Source organism: Cupressus sempervirens, chromosome 8 (genome assembly GCF_028749045.1).
Source record: "Cupressus sempervirens isolate cs-2001-9-10 chromosome 8, ASM2874904v1, whole genome shotgun sequence".
Lineage (NCBI taxonomy): Eukaryota > Viridiplantae > Streptophyta > Pinopsida > Cupressales > Cupressaceae > Cupressus > Cupressus sempervirens.
In genome coordinates, this window is record NC_143125.1 from 114,672,654 (window position 1) to 114,688,783 (window position 16,130).

At 33.6% G+C, this 16,130-nt stretch overlaps 1 protein-coding gene across 1 annotated transcript; it reads right to left on the minus strand.

The window, feature by feature from the left end:
- Window positions 1–12,047: 12,047 nt before the first annotated feature.
- On the minus strand, window positions 12,048–14,449 carry LOC149541854 (RING-H2 finger protein ATL8-like). The gene has a single exon (XM_089796936.1). The coding sequence runs from the start codon at window positions 13,437–13,439 to the stop codon at window positions 12,732–12,734; it is 708 nt and encodes a 235-aa protein (XP_089653062.1). The 5' UTR covers window positions 13,440–14,449; the 3' UTR covers window positions 12,048–12,731.
- Between the last annotated feature and the right edge of the window lie 1,681 nt (window positions 14,450–16,130).

Genomic DNA, 16,130 nt, shown 5'->3' on the forward strand with positions numbered 1-16,130 from the left:
TTTTACCAATAGAATACTTTCTACAAGAAGCAAGTCTCTTTTGAGGCATGGATATGATATGGAAGTAACAATAGGATCATGAAGTAGACCAAATTGGATGGAAGTGAATGAACTTATTTGACATGTATGGGGTTTATGAATAACTTGCACAAACATTTTTGGATCGTGAGGGGGGTCAAGAGAAATAATGGGATCTTACAATGGGATAGGAGAAATTAAAGGATGTTTTAGGAGGATAGGATCTTTAGAGGATATGGAGGATTACGACATTGAGATGATGGAATGGTAGGCTCATGAGGAGGATTTGTAAAGATAATGAGACATTGTGGTAGACATGAAGGTGAAGGGATACTTTGATCTTGAATTGAAAGTTAATCATTGGAATCCATTTTAAGGGTCATTTTCTCTTGACTATGAATGAAATCATTTGAAAGAATGGATATGATAGCATGATCTTGCTTAGAATAGGAAGTGTTATTAGAAATTTGGTTGAGGATAGTATGGATATACTTTAGTGTTGTCATTTATGGAAACATATAACCTATACTAAGTCAACAAGATATGAAGACATGTTTTTGGTATTAAGACTTAGAAAATTGTCGAATTGTTATGAAGATTAACTACCAACAGAGACACCTTTTTGGTTAACACAATTTAGTGACATTATTTTGGCACATGTTCACTTGACAAAAGGTAGTACATGGTATGAGGATTTTATATCTAAGAGCACAAATCATTATGACTTTTATAGACAAAGATATCAATGAATTACAAGTTACAAGTTTGCACAAGCTGAACAAAATAGAGTAGAGAGAATAATTAATCGTGTTAAGGAGTTATTTTGGTTCACCAAAATAACTGCATAAGTATTATGGGGCGACATCCCAAATGTTTCCCTAACTTTGCATAAAGTGATTTTATGTTTTGGGAAGCATGTAAGAAGGTTGAAGGATGATTGAATAGTATAGTTGGGTATAAAGGAAATAGTTTTATATGCAAATTTGTGTGATGACTATGTCATTGTATTATGATTATTGTATGATGCGAACTTTATGTTATAGCAGAGAAATGATAGTATATGTGAATTTTTGTGAAGAAAGCTAGCAAAGAAAAATCAAATATTGAATATATTATCACTATAAGAAAAGTTTATGTATCTATACCTTTTTGTGTACAAAATACATCATTATATATGCATGTTTGAGCAGTGGTCTTAGCTTGCTAATTTGTAATTGTAATACCAAATCCTAACAAGGTTGAGGCTTTTGACAAGGATTAGTCCTCTAATAAGGACAAATACACTATACAAGATGTAATGGACTCCTAATAGGGTCAACATCTTTCACAAGATACTTTTGATTAGTGGATCATTGTGGATACCATCCCCACCGGGGTTTTCCTTTGGATAATGTTTACCTAGTTAACAAATAATGGTGTTATGAGTTGCATTATGTTACTCTTATGTTTACTTTTTAGTTTGATCATATATGCATGTTTAAATATTGTTAAAGATATCCATAGTCTGGAAAAATATTGTGGAATATTGATCCCCCCCCCCCCCCCAATATTTCCTATTTTTAATGAGTGGTATTATAGCACATTTACTAAGAGGAGACCTAAGAGGTTGAGTAAGATCTCCATGGATATGGATCACTTATAGAAGAACCTTGAGGAAGCTCTTGAGGAACTTGATGTAATCACAGAACAAAAAGAATATTGAATCTATTAAATCCAAGAAGGGGTCAAATGATCATATCAAGGATATTGATGTAGTTTCTAAACTAAAGAAGGAGAATGAAATTCTAAAGCATGAACTTGAGATCACAAATCTTAAGATGATTTTGATGGAAGATGAGAAGAAAAGTCAATCAGATTTGGAATCTGATAATGCAGATATGAAATCCAAACTTACCAAGGTGACATCTGAACTTGAGACTGCAAATCTGCATTATACAAAACTTGAGAAATATAACACTATTGTGAAAGGAGAGCTTACACAAATAAAACAACATCTTGAGAAGTCATGTTCTAGCATTGAAAATCTTGATGAGAAGATCAGGGCGCAAAGACTTGATTATGATATGATAGGAATTGGATATATTGAATAAGAATCATCTAAGGGGTCTAAAGTTACTAAGGAACCATATCTAGTGAACCAACATCCTGAAGTGCAAGAAGATCTTAACAAAGAAGTACCTAATCAACCTGAACAATCTAAGGAGGTGAAGAAACAATTCAATGGAAGATATTTTTCATGCAATGAACTTGGACATATGAAGAAGGATTGTATAGGTAAGTATTCTAAACTCTTTTCTAGTTATTGTTACAATTTTTTTTCCTATGGACATAGAGCTAATGAATGTAGGAAACCTAGATATAATAATAATAATGAAATGTATCAAAGTACTAAGCCTTCAATTAGTAGACCTATTGGAGGAAAAAATGTCATAAGAAATGGAGTTATGTGTTATAAGTGCAAAATTTTGGACATATTGCGAGAGATAGAAAATTACAAATTAGTCAGTTAGGACGTAGATATGGAAATAATGTTATAGCATGTCAGATTTGCAACAATTTAGGACATACAACAAGATTTTGTAGGATGAACAATATGAGGATACCAAATACAAGATCACAAAAGATGAATTACATAAGGAATACAAACAAAAATATGAGGAGGAATGAAAATAGAAATGAAAGATAGAAAGCAAATATGAAAGATCAAGTAGAGAACTTCAATGAAACGTTTGTTAAGGAAAAGACACCTACAAGCACACAAGTATGAGTTGATGAGACAAGTGATATATTCGAGAAGAAGATGAAGTAAGTTGTGGTAGCTAATAAACCCTTATCAATCTAAGCAATCAATTCATTAGAAAATAAAGGGGAAATGACATCAAAAAACAAATTTAATCCCTGATAGGTTGAATTAAGACTTGTGAAGTTCATGGTATTATGATATGGATGGAAGGAAGTTAAGATTAAGAATGCATGTCACTTGGAGCTCATACATGTGTGCACAAAAGGAAAATAGATCTTTGGTAAAGGAAAACACCTTTTTAAGACTAGTGTACTTGCATAATTAATGTATAATCAAATAGAATTGTTCTTTATGGTTGAAATAGATTTAACTTGCATGGAGGCGATAGAGCCTTGGGTGAAGTTTATTGATCTTGTGGGATTTGAAGTGATTGAATAGATGAAATGGTATGCCAAACTTATCTTAGAATCAGGGATAGATGAAGAGTGTCCTAGATGAGGCACTTATGAAGAGAAATTAGGTGAAGTAAAGGACAATTGTATAGTAAGGAATTCAAGAAGAAAATGGATAATAAAATTGAAAAATTACTCAAGGAATCAAGCATGAGCATAGAGGAGTTCAAAGAGGCAGTAGGCACAACTATGGAAATGAAAGCCAGTTGATAGTCAAAAAAAATCATAGCTAAACCACTTGGATCTGAAAGTGGACCTTCAATGGCAGTAACAATGGGGGAACCATCATCTCAAACACCTATAGCACCTTAAGCAAAACTAGCACCTGCTACATCAAAAGAAGAAGTCATCATAACAAGAGTACAACCTACTACAACAGTAACATGGAGAAGATCTACAAGGAGTACCACTGCAACAACACCTATTGAGGTAAAAAAAGAAAAGGAGGACTTGCCAAAACCAAAGAGAGCAAAAGAGATATCCATTGGACCTTGTAAAAGGTAGAAAAAAATTGTAACATACATTGGCAAGCAAATAAGGTCACGTGAACCAGAAGTGGAAATAGTGAAGAAAATGAGAGGATAGATTACATCTCCACAAGAACAATCTAAAATAGAGAAGGATAAATTAGAGGATACAAGTGAAGGCAAGAAGAAGTGGAAGCCTAAGATTGAGAACATGATAATAAATGATGGAAATCTCACCAAGTTAAACAAATACTATGGTTTATATGACAATTTACAAAAGTTGCAGTTAGAGAATGCAATAATCAAGTACATGGTGTTGTTTAATCAGAAGTTTCTCAACATTCATGGACAAATACCAAATGACCTGTATGAGAGGTTAAATAATAGAAAGAAGAGAGTCAAAGAAGAAGATAAAGCAATAATAGAAAGGATAGTTATAAAACTTTGTGAAATTGAGACTAAAGAACATTTTAAGAATATCATGAAGAGTCTAGAACCTTTATTGAGAAAAAAGGCAAGAGCAATTCTAATTATGTGGGGAAACTATGAATAAGTAAATAAAGAGACTAAATAAGTTGTAATAGAGGTGATGAAAAACTACAAGGATACTTTAGCAATAGTTAGTTCATCACAAATCCACATTGATACTCCTATCGTAGAATAGAAAGAAGAAAAGGGTGAAATAGTTACAATTCCTATGGACACCACAAATAACAAGACAACAGAAGAAGAGGTTGGAAATGAATTGTTCACGCCCCACCAGAAATAGTTCCACCTAGTTCATTAGCTATGGATACTCTTATAACAGTAGTAGAGACTCCGTCAATGACAAAAAACAACGTAATTGACACTACCTTGGATGCACCTGAACAAGAATAAACCATCAATCAGATGGACATGCCACATCAAGAGGAAGGAAGCTTGATTATAGGGGGAGCATTTATTATAATGGACACCAATGAGGACCCCTTTGCAAATGTTTCAACAAATCCATTTGGAACTCAATCAAAATTGTGTCTTATCAATTTGGCAACTAAAAATATTATAGACTATTCCATCTCTAGCTTAGAAGAAGAAGGAAGAGAAGACGAGAGAAAAGAGGAAAGTACAAGAGCTAAGGAGGTTACAAAAAAAATCCTATTCAAGAGCCTAGATAGCAAGTTGAAACCTTGCAAGATGATAGAGAATAAGAGAAAGAGGCAAAAAAATGAGATAGAGGTAGGGAAGACCAAAGAGAAAGATATAGTCAGAACCTATAGCTACAACTAGTCACACCCATCAAGGATCCTAGTAAAGAGATACCCATCTTAGCTAAGTCCCCATTGGACTCATTCTTGACGAACATGGTGAGAAACCCTGCAAGAATAGAACAAAATGAAATTGAAAGTAGGGATTAACTGCAACCTATTCAATAAGAAAGATTATTGAGAAGAGTAAGGCAACCAAGAGTACCCAAGAGACTCATGAGAAAATGACAAATAAGATGCAAAGTCTTATATCAGTATAGATGAATGAAAGGGGCCCACAGAAAAAGGAAAATGGGGTATTGGAAGAATTTGACGCTCAGTTCAAGACATTGGTAGAAGTTGCTACTATGAAAGCCCAAGCTGAACATGATGCAAATATCTTCAACAAGGTATACATAATAATGTCAAGGATGATTTGACAAACTTAGATACATGTATCAAAGAAATGAGAAAGTGTGTACGTGAAGGTAAAGAAATATACAAGAAATGTGCTTTGTCACATGAGTAATGCAAACCTTCATTTCACATATCAGAGACAAAGAAAATGAATTGAAAATAATGGTTGGTGAGTTAAGAAGTGCAAATGCTCAAGTCATTGACTTGGAACAAAGAATTAGCAAAATCCATGATGAGCACAGAATGTTAGAGGCAAGCAAGGAGAAGACATTGCAGATATTTTCTCTATTAAGAGAATATTTGTCCCTAAAGACTGACCCAATGCAAAATCAACTTGATGAGTGTTTGAAGCCTAGGGTATCTTATGAATATTTTTCTTATCCATACTTTCAAGCCATTGAATTGACATCTTATGGCTTATGCACACTTATTAGTGTATCTGATTTAGTGAAAAATACATGGGATAAAGGCCTAACAAGATTGAAGAGCATATTTGTTGATTACATTGCATTGTTAACCAATCCATCAGCATAAGTAAATTGGAGGTAAATTCAAAATTTTGACCTATGTATAATTTTCAACTCACCTTTGTCATTGATGTCAAAGGGGGAGTGTATGTAGTATGTATGAAAATTGTATATATGTATAAGGAGATATAAGGTAGAGCATAGGCTAAGGGGAAGTATAGTGTAAAAGATAGAATATAAATATAAATGATCCACATTTTGAAATTTTGTATGGCCATGTGAATAACTTCACAAAATTTGTAATTTTGGAGATGTTTGGGACTCAACCAATTTTCCATGTATGTTGCCATCAATGTCAAAGGGGGATATTGTTGGCAATTTGGCTAAGAGAATAGTATGGATATACTTTGGTGTTGTCATTTATGGAAACGTATAACCTGTATTAAGTCAGCAAGATATGAAGACAGATTTCTGGTATGAAGACTTAGAAAATTGTCTAAGTGTTATGAAGATTAACTGTCAATAGAGACACCTTTTTGGTTAGGGCACTTCATCGATAGAATTTAGGCATGTGTGTACTTGAAAAAAATTAGTATAGGGTATGAAGATTCTATATCTTAGAGTGCAAGTCATTACAACTTGTACGAATAGAGATAGCAACAATTTATCAATTACATGTTTGCATAGACAAAACATGACAGAGTTGAGAGAATGATTAATTGTGTTAAGGAATTATTACTTAACTATTATGGGATGACATCCTAGATATTAACCCTAGCTTAGCATAAAGTAATTTTTGTTAGTTTGTGGTGATGGATGAGGGAAGTACTGTACATACTCCATAATTCCTCTTGGAAGCATTTTTGGGGTAACATGTTGTAACTAATTTTAACCCTAAAGTGGCAAAAATACTTGTATAAAATGGGTTTGGGTTAGGAATTTCATAAGGTGCGATGTGATAATTGCTTCTTATGGCAGTATTGAGCTTTAAAAGATTACAGATTGTAATCAGGTTGTAATCAATGGATAGTAATAATATTGGACTCGTTGTTTGGTGGACGCAACCCAGGGATTGGGTGAACCACGTTAAATCTTGGTGTCTTGTGTTCTCTTCTATGTGATTTATTATTTTATGATATTGGTTATATTTGCATATAATTGTTATTTATGTTTGTGGTTAATCCTAATAATTTTATGTTTTGGGAAGCACGTAAGAAGGTTGAAGGTCGACTGGACAATACAGTTGGGTATAAAGGAAAGAGTTTTGTATGTGAATTTGTGTGATGACAATGTCATCGTATTATGATTAGTGTATGAAGTGAACTTTATGTTACAACAGAGCAAAGATAGTACATGAATTTTTTTGTGAAGAGAGCCACCTAGGACAAATCATAAAGGATTTTAGATCTATACCTTTTTGTGTACATAATACATCATTGTGTATGCATGTTTGAGCAGTGGGTTTAGCTTTCTATATTTGTAATTGTAATACCAACTCCTAACAGGGTTGAGACTTCTGACAAGGCCTAGTCCTCTAATAAGGATTGATATACTATATGAATGTAATAGACTTCTAACAGGGTCAATATCTTTCACAAGATACTTTTGATTAGTGGATCATTTTGTGGGTACCATCCCACCAGGGTTTTCCCTTGGCCAGGGTTTAGCTAGTTAAAATTAATGGTGTTATGAGTTGCATTTTGTTACTCTTGTGTTTAGTTTTTAGTTTGATCATATGAGCATGTTTAAAAATTGTTAAAGATATCAATAGTTGGGTAAAAGATTGTGGAATACTGATTGGCACCCCCTCCACCCTCCCCCATGTCCCCCCTTTCTTAATATTTCCTATTTCTAAAAAGTGTAAGGTCCATAAGACTTGGAAGGACAATTTTTTCTTGAGATAGATGGGGATCCTCAATGATAGAATGAACATGGATGGTAGAATCTTCATGAGAGTCTAGAAAGATGGGTTCTTGGTAAACAATTGGGCAAGTTTGGTGATTATTGGGATCTTATCTTGATTTATTTTAGGACTCATTTCTTCATGCTTTTGATTATCCTCTTAACATGGGGTATGAACTAGAATATGAGGGGTAGATTATTGGAAGGTTTCAAACTTTTAGCATGAGGGAGAATGATGTTGAATGGGACTATCAAGAATAGGTGTGTCTAAGAATAGAGCATATGGTGGCATTGCATCTAGGATAACTAAGTTGTAGAAGGGAATTACATCATGAAAGGGATTAACTTGGAAATACAATGTGGATAGCCCTTGGGAAGACTCATTATTGGATATACCATCTGCTAGAAATGAAATAGATCACTCTTGTGACATTTTAGGAAATTGAAGAATGGGAGGAATTATGGAGGCTTCTTTAAGGACAACATCATCATGGGATGTATATGTTTCATTAATGGTGTGATTATTTTGGATTCTACAATTTCTAGACATAAGTAGATGGTGTTGATTTTTTTGAGCAAGAAGATGATGATTATCAATGAGTTTTTGAATTAGATGATAGAAATGATTAGATTGGATTTTTGTTGGTTGTTTGGCCTTGTTAATGATTCCAAATTGATATTTGCATTTTGTAAAGCATTTTTTGATTGAACAAATGGTACAACAAGTTTCTTCTTGGTCATACTTGATTAATGTCCAAAGAATGACATATTTTTTATTGTGTTTGTTTGGGAAATCCTTGGTGGTCTATTTGAGAAAGTATGTGGATGTTCATTGAGATGTGATTTCATCAAAGGCCCCTTAATTGATTGATTAATACGTTAGGGATACATATCCTTTTTGGTGTAAGACTTTGGTTGCCTATGACTTTTAAAATCATATATCTATGTTTACAGATCTTCCATTTGTTATTTGATGATATCAATCTGTCATTGTTGTTGTGTCATCTTGGGGAAGTTTTTTGAATAAACAAAAGGGTTTATGTCATCATAGTAGTTAAGATCTTGTTCCTTTTCATGGGTGGGAAATAGATAGAAGCACATGTCATATGGGTTGTTCCTTGTTTGATATTGCATGAGTGGTCTCTCACCATAATGGTATGGAAGAGACATCTTGCTATTAGTTTGATGTATTTTGAGTGTGAATTGGATTGTTGTTGTGGTAATTCCAAGATTGTTGAAGTGTGTCTTTATGTTGATTTCTAATAGAGAAAAGTTTATCTCTATGATTTAGACTTAATGTTGTTTTGGTTTTGATCTCTTGGTTCTAAGGACCTAGGATCCTTGATGAAAAACCTTGAAATTTGTTTTGAAGGTTATTTGACAACACTTACAACTTGAAGTTTTGAATTTAACAACAAAATAAACAACTAAAACACTCACTTCAATCAACTATCTCGAGAGATAACATTAAATGTGTGTTTCAAGGCATTTTTAAAATTCTTGCACAAGAAGAGATTCCAAAAAATCTACCTAAGCTCGATTTCTTTTAAAAATCTTCTTTTACCTCTCTTTCAAGAGCTTCCCACCAATGTCGAGGAGGTTTTGCACAATCTATAAGGACTACTATGGAAGGATATTACATGTTCTTTTTCCTTCACCCCATTAAGGATGAAGGTATTTATGTTTTATAGTAGGTTGGAATTCCGTGATTTAACTTTGGGCTTTCCCTCTCAGTGTTCTCCTTAAGGCAATTTTCTAGAGGTATTGCTCCTAAGGTGTTTATGCTATCTACGTGGTTGTTCTTTCCAAGCCTTATCTATTGGAAAACATAAGGCTTTAATTTTAGTTTTTGTTCATTCTTAGAAGCAAAAGTGATTAACAATATCATGAAACTGAAAAATTCCACAAGTTAAACAAATGACATATAGAAAAGGTTTGAAGCCTGCCTTATTTAAAGTTAGGCAAGCCTAGGCTCATCTTTTAGATTGTTTTATTTATTGCACGTACCTAGGTGATTGTCTCAGTGCCTTAGTATCCACCATAGCTTTCAAAAATGTTAGTCTGACATAAAACCAAGAAAGTTAAGGATATAAATATGGAATACAAATTAATGAACTTTAGAAAGGATAAGCAAATAGAGTATTTTTTTACTCCATATTTATCTTGATTTTTTTTGTGATTCAACCTAGTCATAGAGAACCATGTTTTAGATATATTGGCCCAAAAAAGAGAGAGAAATTGAAAGAAGAAATTGCTCAAAATCAATTACCTTTCCAAAAATGTAAATTTTTTTCAAAATATGCTCATCTATGCCCTAGAGACACAATTTGTCAAAATAGATAAGTTTTCAAAGATTTATATATTTTATCTATAATATTTTGTCAAAAAATCACAAAGAATATACACCCTCTATAATTTTAATACATTTTTAGAAAATGTAGGAATTTGAGAAAATAAATCTTTGATTTGCACTGAGAAAAAATTATTAAAATCAATTAAATTCAAAAAAATGATTTTTTTTTTCTTTCTTTTTTGTAGACCCTTATGTCAGTGAAAACCTGCAAAATAAAATTTAGTTTGAAATGTTAAGTCCTTTGAGAGATATGACCAAATCTTTGGAAAGTTTATACATTGGTCTTGTCGGGGTTGCCAAATGCAGATGAGGGAAATAAATAATTTATCTATTTAGCTCTTTCTATCATCCAAGAATGGAATGCTTAAAAAATTACACACATGTGAAAAGTAAAATATATAATTCAACCCACACATGCATGTAAGTAGATTTATGAAGTTAGGTGCTTGATGTCAAGTTCACCAAAATGTCGTATAGGAAAAATTGCAAAACTAGAAAGAAACAAGATTAGTAGTATCAATTAAATATTGAAGTAAAATACTAAATTGAAAAATCTATTTATCTGTACAAACAAGAGAAACGAAAGCATAATTATTAGAAGTAAAATACAAACAAATTGATGCATGCAAATTGATAAACCCTTCAAGCATTTGTTGCTTCTTTTTGTTTGCATAAAGCGTGCACTCAATTGTGATTCATATAGCACTGAGACCACTCAATTGTGATTCAAATAGCTTAGACTCTTGAAGAAATGTGATAAAATATATGATTCCAAATGATAAGAAAATATATATAAACATTGACAAAGGTTGAGAGGGTGGATGATAGTTGCTTATATAGAAAATTGAAATTAAAATGGATGATCAAGCTTAATCAAAGTTGGTGAGTTTCTCACTTAACTCAAAAAGCAGGGAAAAAAAGGAAAGATAAGAATGAGAAGATATTTCTCATTTCTAAAAGATAAAACTTCCAAAAAAAAATTGAAAAAGGAAAGATTTTGATTTAATTCTATTTTATTATTTTTTAAAGATAATGATTTAACAATTTTGATATTTTTAATTTGAGTTAAAATTTATTATTCCTCATAATTTATTTTTCAGATATTAGAAGATTTCATTGAATTATAAATTCAATTAAATTAAAAAGATGAAATTAGTTAAAATTAAATGAAATTAAATTAAATTCATATGAAATTAATTTTTTAATAAAAATTGAGATGAAATTGATTAAATTAATTTAATTAAGAGAAATAGATTGGTTAATTTAATTTAAATTAACTAAGGAGGAAACTCCGTAGTTAAGCGCGCTCAGGCTGGAGTAGTACTGGGATGGGTGACCTCCCGGGAAGTCCCGGTGCTTCACCCTTGTGAGCATCACCTAGATCCAATGAGTGCTAAGTGTTCCATTTATTCTCATGAGAGATGGATTCATGTTGAATCACTACTAATGAAATATGGGTCATCGAGTTTGACTCAAAATCACACAGTTAAATCCTGATATTCATATCACAATTTGACTAGCTGTGGAAATTATCTCCTACTTATTAATTTAAATTGGTTATTCTCATGGAAGATGAATTCATGTTGAATCATCACTCCTAAAACATAGATTACAGTTATAGCAATATCACACAGATTGTTTAATCCATAGATTGATATTAAACATCATTGAATCTAAACTAAAATATTTATATAAAATAAAATTTGTTCAATCAGAATCTAAAAAGTATACATGAGTAATAATAATTTAATAAACCAATTACAGCCAGTCAATTATTGGGTCGAGAAATCTCGGCCATAGACCCTCCTGAATGAAGAATGGAGTCCAATTCAGTCCAAATTGAAGAAGTGTAATCCAGATCTTGATACAAAATTTCATTTTAAAAATAAATCTATAACTACAATTCAACCAGTGTTTCTATACTGGATTATCAGCTTGTGTACTCATACTGGATTGAAGAAATCTTTTCGATAGGATCCAATTTATGTGAAACATTCAATAATTAAATACAAACTACATTAATTCAACATTAATTCAAAGAATTGTTGTTTTTTTCAAATGCTAAATCTCTTTCATAATGTAACCTGTGCATTCTTCACATTGATTCATCAGCGTGTGAATTCATATGGATCCAATTTATTGGACCAAGAAAGCTGACCAGAAGCCCTACTGACGTAACTGTAATCTAAATTCAACGAGTGTAATCCAAATCTTGATACAAAATAGAATTTACACAAACTTATAATCCTTACTGGATTATCAGCCTGTGTATTCAAATTGGATCAATTTACTGGATTGCAGAAACCTCTAGCGGAAAAAAATGTATACATAATTTGCAAATTGCAATCTAAATATTGCATCTCTCTACTAATTCAATCTGTGGATTGAGATTGGATCTAACTTACAGGATTGCCGATATCTTTATGCTAAAAAAAGAAAATTTACACTTACTTCGCACTTTGCAATTCAAAATTACATCCCTCTGATAATTCAACCTGTGTATCCATACTCGATTATCAGCCTCTGTATTCAAATTGGATCCAATTTACTTGATCCCAGAAATCTCACCAGAAACCCTCCTGCAACCAAATTACATCTCAAACAATCTAACTCAAATCTAAAATATTTACACCCCCAAAATAATTTACAGACCAATCCGCAGAAACAACATTAGGGCCAAATTGTTCTAACATCCAGTCCTCTCCGCCGCCACAACACTCGAACCAGTGCCACTGCAAGACGCCGAATCCGACGGCGCAGACTGCACCTCAACATTCAAGGGTCCATCCCGAGCCGCAGATTCATCGGCATTACTGCTACAACTCACCGATTTCTTCTCCAGGTTCTCTGGCATATGGGATCTGCAAATAGGGCACAGCGAATGCGAAACAAACCACCTGTCAATGCACTCCACATGAAAGCAATGTGCGCACTTCGGTAAAACCCTAACCCTTTCCCCATTCACAAATTCCCTCAAGCAAATCACGCACTCAATGTCTGCGCCGCCATCGCCGACGCCGTAGGAGACGAGAGGGAGGGAATCGACCACAGCCTTCTTAAGCCCCATGTTGGGCCTTGTTGCCGCGAGCGCCATGGTCACATGATCGGCGCCCGTCGCGTGACCGCGGGCAGCCATGGCGGGCATTCTGAGGATTGAAGTGAGGCAGAGCGCGCAGCGGATCATGAGGTTCAGGCCGAGGCCGAAGAAGAGTGCGCAGAGAAGAGCCGCTAGAATGAGGACCAAATTCGGGTCTATTGAAGGCCTGTTGGGTGCTAATGGCGGATCTAGGGCTTTGGGAGTGTCCGGGGAATCTAAAATCTTTCTACCGTGGAAACTTGCAGAAGAAATAGAGACGAGTGCTAGTAAAAAGCAGATTGTGTAGAATGATTTCATGGTTGTTTCGTGAGAGGAAGAAATTTCGGATTGAAAACCTAGTTTTTTTCATTAGAGGAAGTTATTTGGGATTGATGCCCTAGTTTTTTCATCAGAGAAGAAATGTTGGAGTATAACCCTCGTTTTTTAAATCGGAGAAGAAATTTTGAATTGAAACCCTATTTTTTTCATCAGGGGAAATAATTTGGGATTGCAACCCTGGTTTTTTTCATGGGAGGACGAGATTTTGAATTGAAACCATATCATCTTCCACCGGAGGAAGAAACCTTTTGCTTCACAACCCTAGTTTTTCCATTAGGGGAAGAAATTTTGTACAGTGACCCTACGTTTTTCAGCAGAGGAACAAATTTTGGACTGCAACCCTAGTTTTTTCCCGATGACAGGGCGAGACTTTGCATTGCAAGGCTAGTTTTTCCGGTGAGAGGAAGAAATTTTGGATTGAAACCCTGATTTTTATCATCGTAGGCAGAAATTTTGGATTGAAACACTGGTTTTTTTCATTGGAGGAAGAAGATACGTATTGAAACCATGGTGGGGAGATTGGCGGCGGATTGAAAAGGCAGAGGCGGCGAAATGTTTCTATGGCTGAGGGGATTTGTGGGGTTCGATTTTAGGGACTTCTGTGGGCGTGATGAACAGGCAACTGTCCGACCCCATTCGATGAAAAATCTCAAAATTCATGGCCCCCTTGCCCATGGATTGATTTGATGTGGGTTTAATGTTTCCTTGTCAAGATTTATATTTTTTTCGTCGAGGTGTTTGATGGGTGGGATTTGAAGTTGCTTGTTTGTGGGGGTGGGTGAATGAATTTGTGTCCCCATTCGATTTGGGCTGTAGCTTCTGTACCAGATGTTGTTGGACAGGAATATTACAGGTTTCTTGAACCATAGAACAAGGAAGAACTAGAAAGTAGAACTACTTAGTCTCGTAGGTCCCTTTCGAGCTTTAAATGGGGCAGCTGAGAATTTAGTTTTCTTTGAGTCGAAGGAATTTTGAAAGGTGGGATGTGGATCAATGAGGAAGGATGATTTTTTTTATGTATGTATTAGATCCATTCTAGAGTGACTATGATGGTTCCTCTACCTGTGGTCACTTGAATAAGTTGATTCTAGTGTGATTATGATAGGCCTAGCATTTGTAGTTGCTTGGTGAGAAGAAACTTTTATGATCTTAATGCATATTTATTCATCATTTTGAGCTGATGGTCATTGGAATAGGTTGATTTTAGAATGATTTTGATGGTTCATATGTTTATAATGTTGTAGCTTGTGTTTCCTAGATTAGTTCTAATAAACACCTCTATGGAGTAGCCTAACTATAAGAAAAATTATGATATATATGTATACTTATCATGTTGTCTCCATCTTCTAGAGTGATTTTGAGATTTTTCATCTTGTATGGCTAGAGAAAAAATTATGAGCTAGATGTATGCTTACTCATCATGTTGTATATTGAGTTGTTTAGTGTGTTCTTTATGGTTCATCCACTTGTAGTAGCTTAATTACGAGAATCCTTATGATCTAAATGTGTACTTATCATGTGGTATTTTGTGTCTTCCAGAATGAATTTAATGATTCCTCCACTAGTAGTAGCTTAACTACAAGTATTATCATCTAAATGTATACTTCCTCATCATGTTGTACTTTGTGTTGTTCACATGGATGTCAATGTCTACTTATTCTTTTGTAAAGGATGGGTATCCGAATTCTATGACATTAGATATGATAGTTATATTCATTTATTATCATTCCATTTTATTTCTTTATGGGTAATATTAACATTAAATATGTTAGTTATACCCTTAAGTATTTAAAGTAAAACTAAATATGCTCTTTTCAAGAGGGTCCATCTTTACTTCCTCTAAAGTCTTATGTTGAAGTGTTGAGGTTCTTATCTAAATGTATAATTACTCATCATGTTATGATCTTTGTCAAAACTAGTTATTTATTGTCAAGAAAAAAGAATGGTTTTTTAAGGTATGTAGATTAAGTAATGTCTTTGTTTAGAACTAATTAATCTTAAGGACATGTAATATTATTTTAAACCATTGTGTACATATATACATAATTAAGTTTTAAAAAAAATCTTGTACATACACTTATGGTCATGAATTTTGATTTATATATTATTTTATATTTTAATGCATTCTATGATAGTAAAATACATGATCCAAATGTGAATCTAGAAAAAACATGGAGTTGTGATGGAGGAATTATGGATACTATGGAAGGTATAATTGCTACATATTTGTCATATTATATAACTCAAGTACATTATTAAGCATCATAATAGTTAATGTATTAAATGAAAATGTTGTAACTAATATAGGCTAAAACTAGTTTATACTTTTTTATTAAGGAAAAACAAGTTTTGAAGAGACCTGAGATTCTTACAAGGTCACAAAATATATTCAAAGAAGTCAAGACCAAAAAGAGCATTTTAACATCAAGCTCCTCCAACCTGGAACAAATGCAACATGAAAGGAACAACATGCCACCAAGAAAGATTAAGATTTTTCTTTATCCCCAATCTTGTGGGAGCGAAGGGTCGTGTCAAAAGAGGGTGAAGACCTCGTAAAATTTTTACATGTTATAGTAATCCAACTGTCTTCCACCATAGCAACCACACCCTACCAAGCCAATAAATGCAGCTCAAAGGACTCAACAAGAGGGGCATACTAAGAAAAACCAA

Bases quoted from the DNA above. Each gene is read 5' to 3' on its own strand.
- LOC149541854 (XM_089796936.1), bottom strand. From the start codon at position 13,439: ATGAAATCATTCTACACAATCTGCTTTTTACTAGCACTCGTCTCTATT.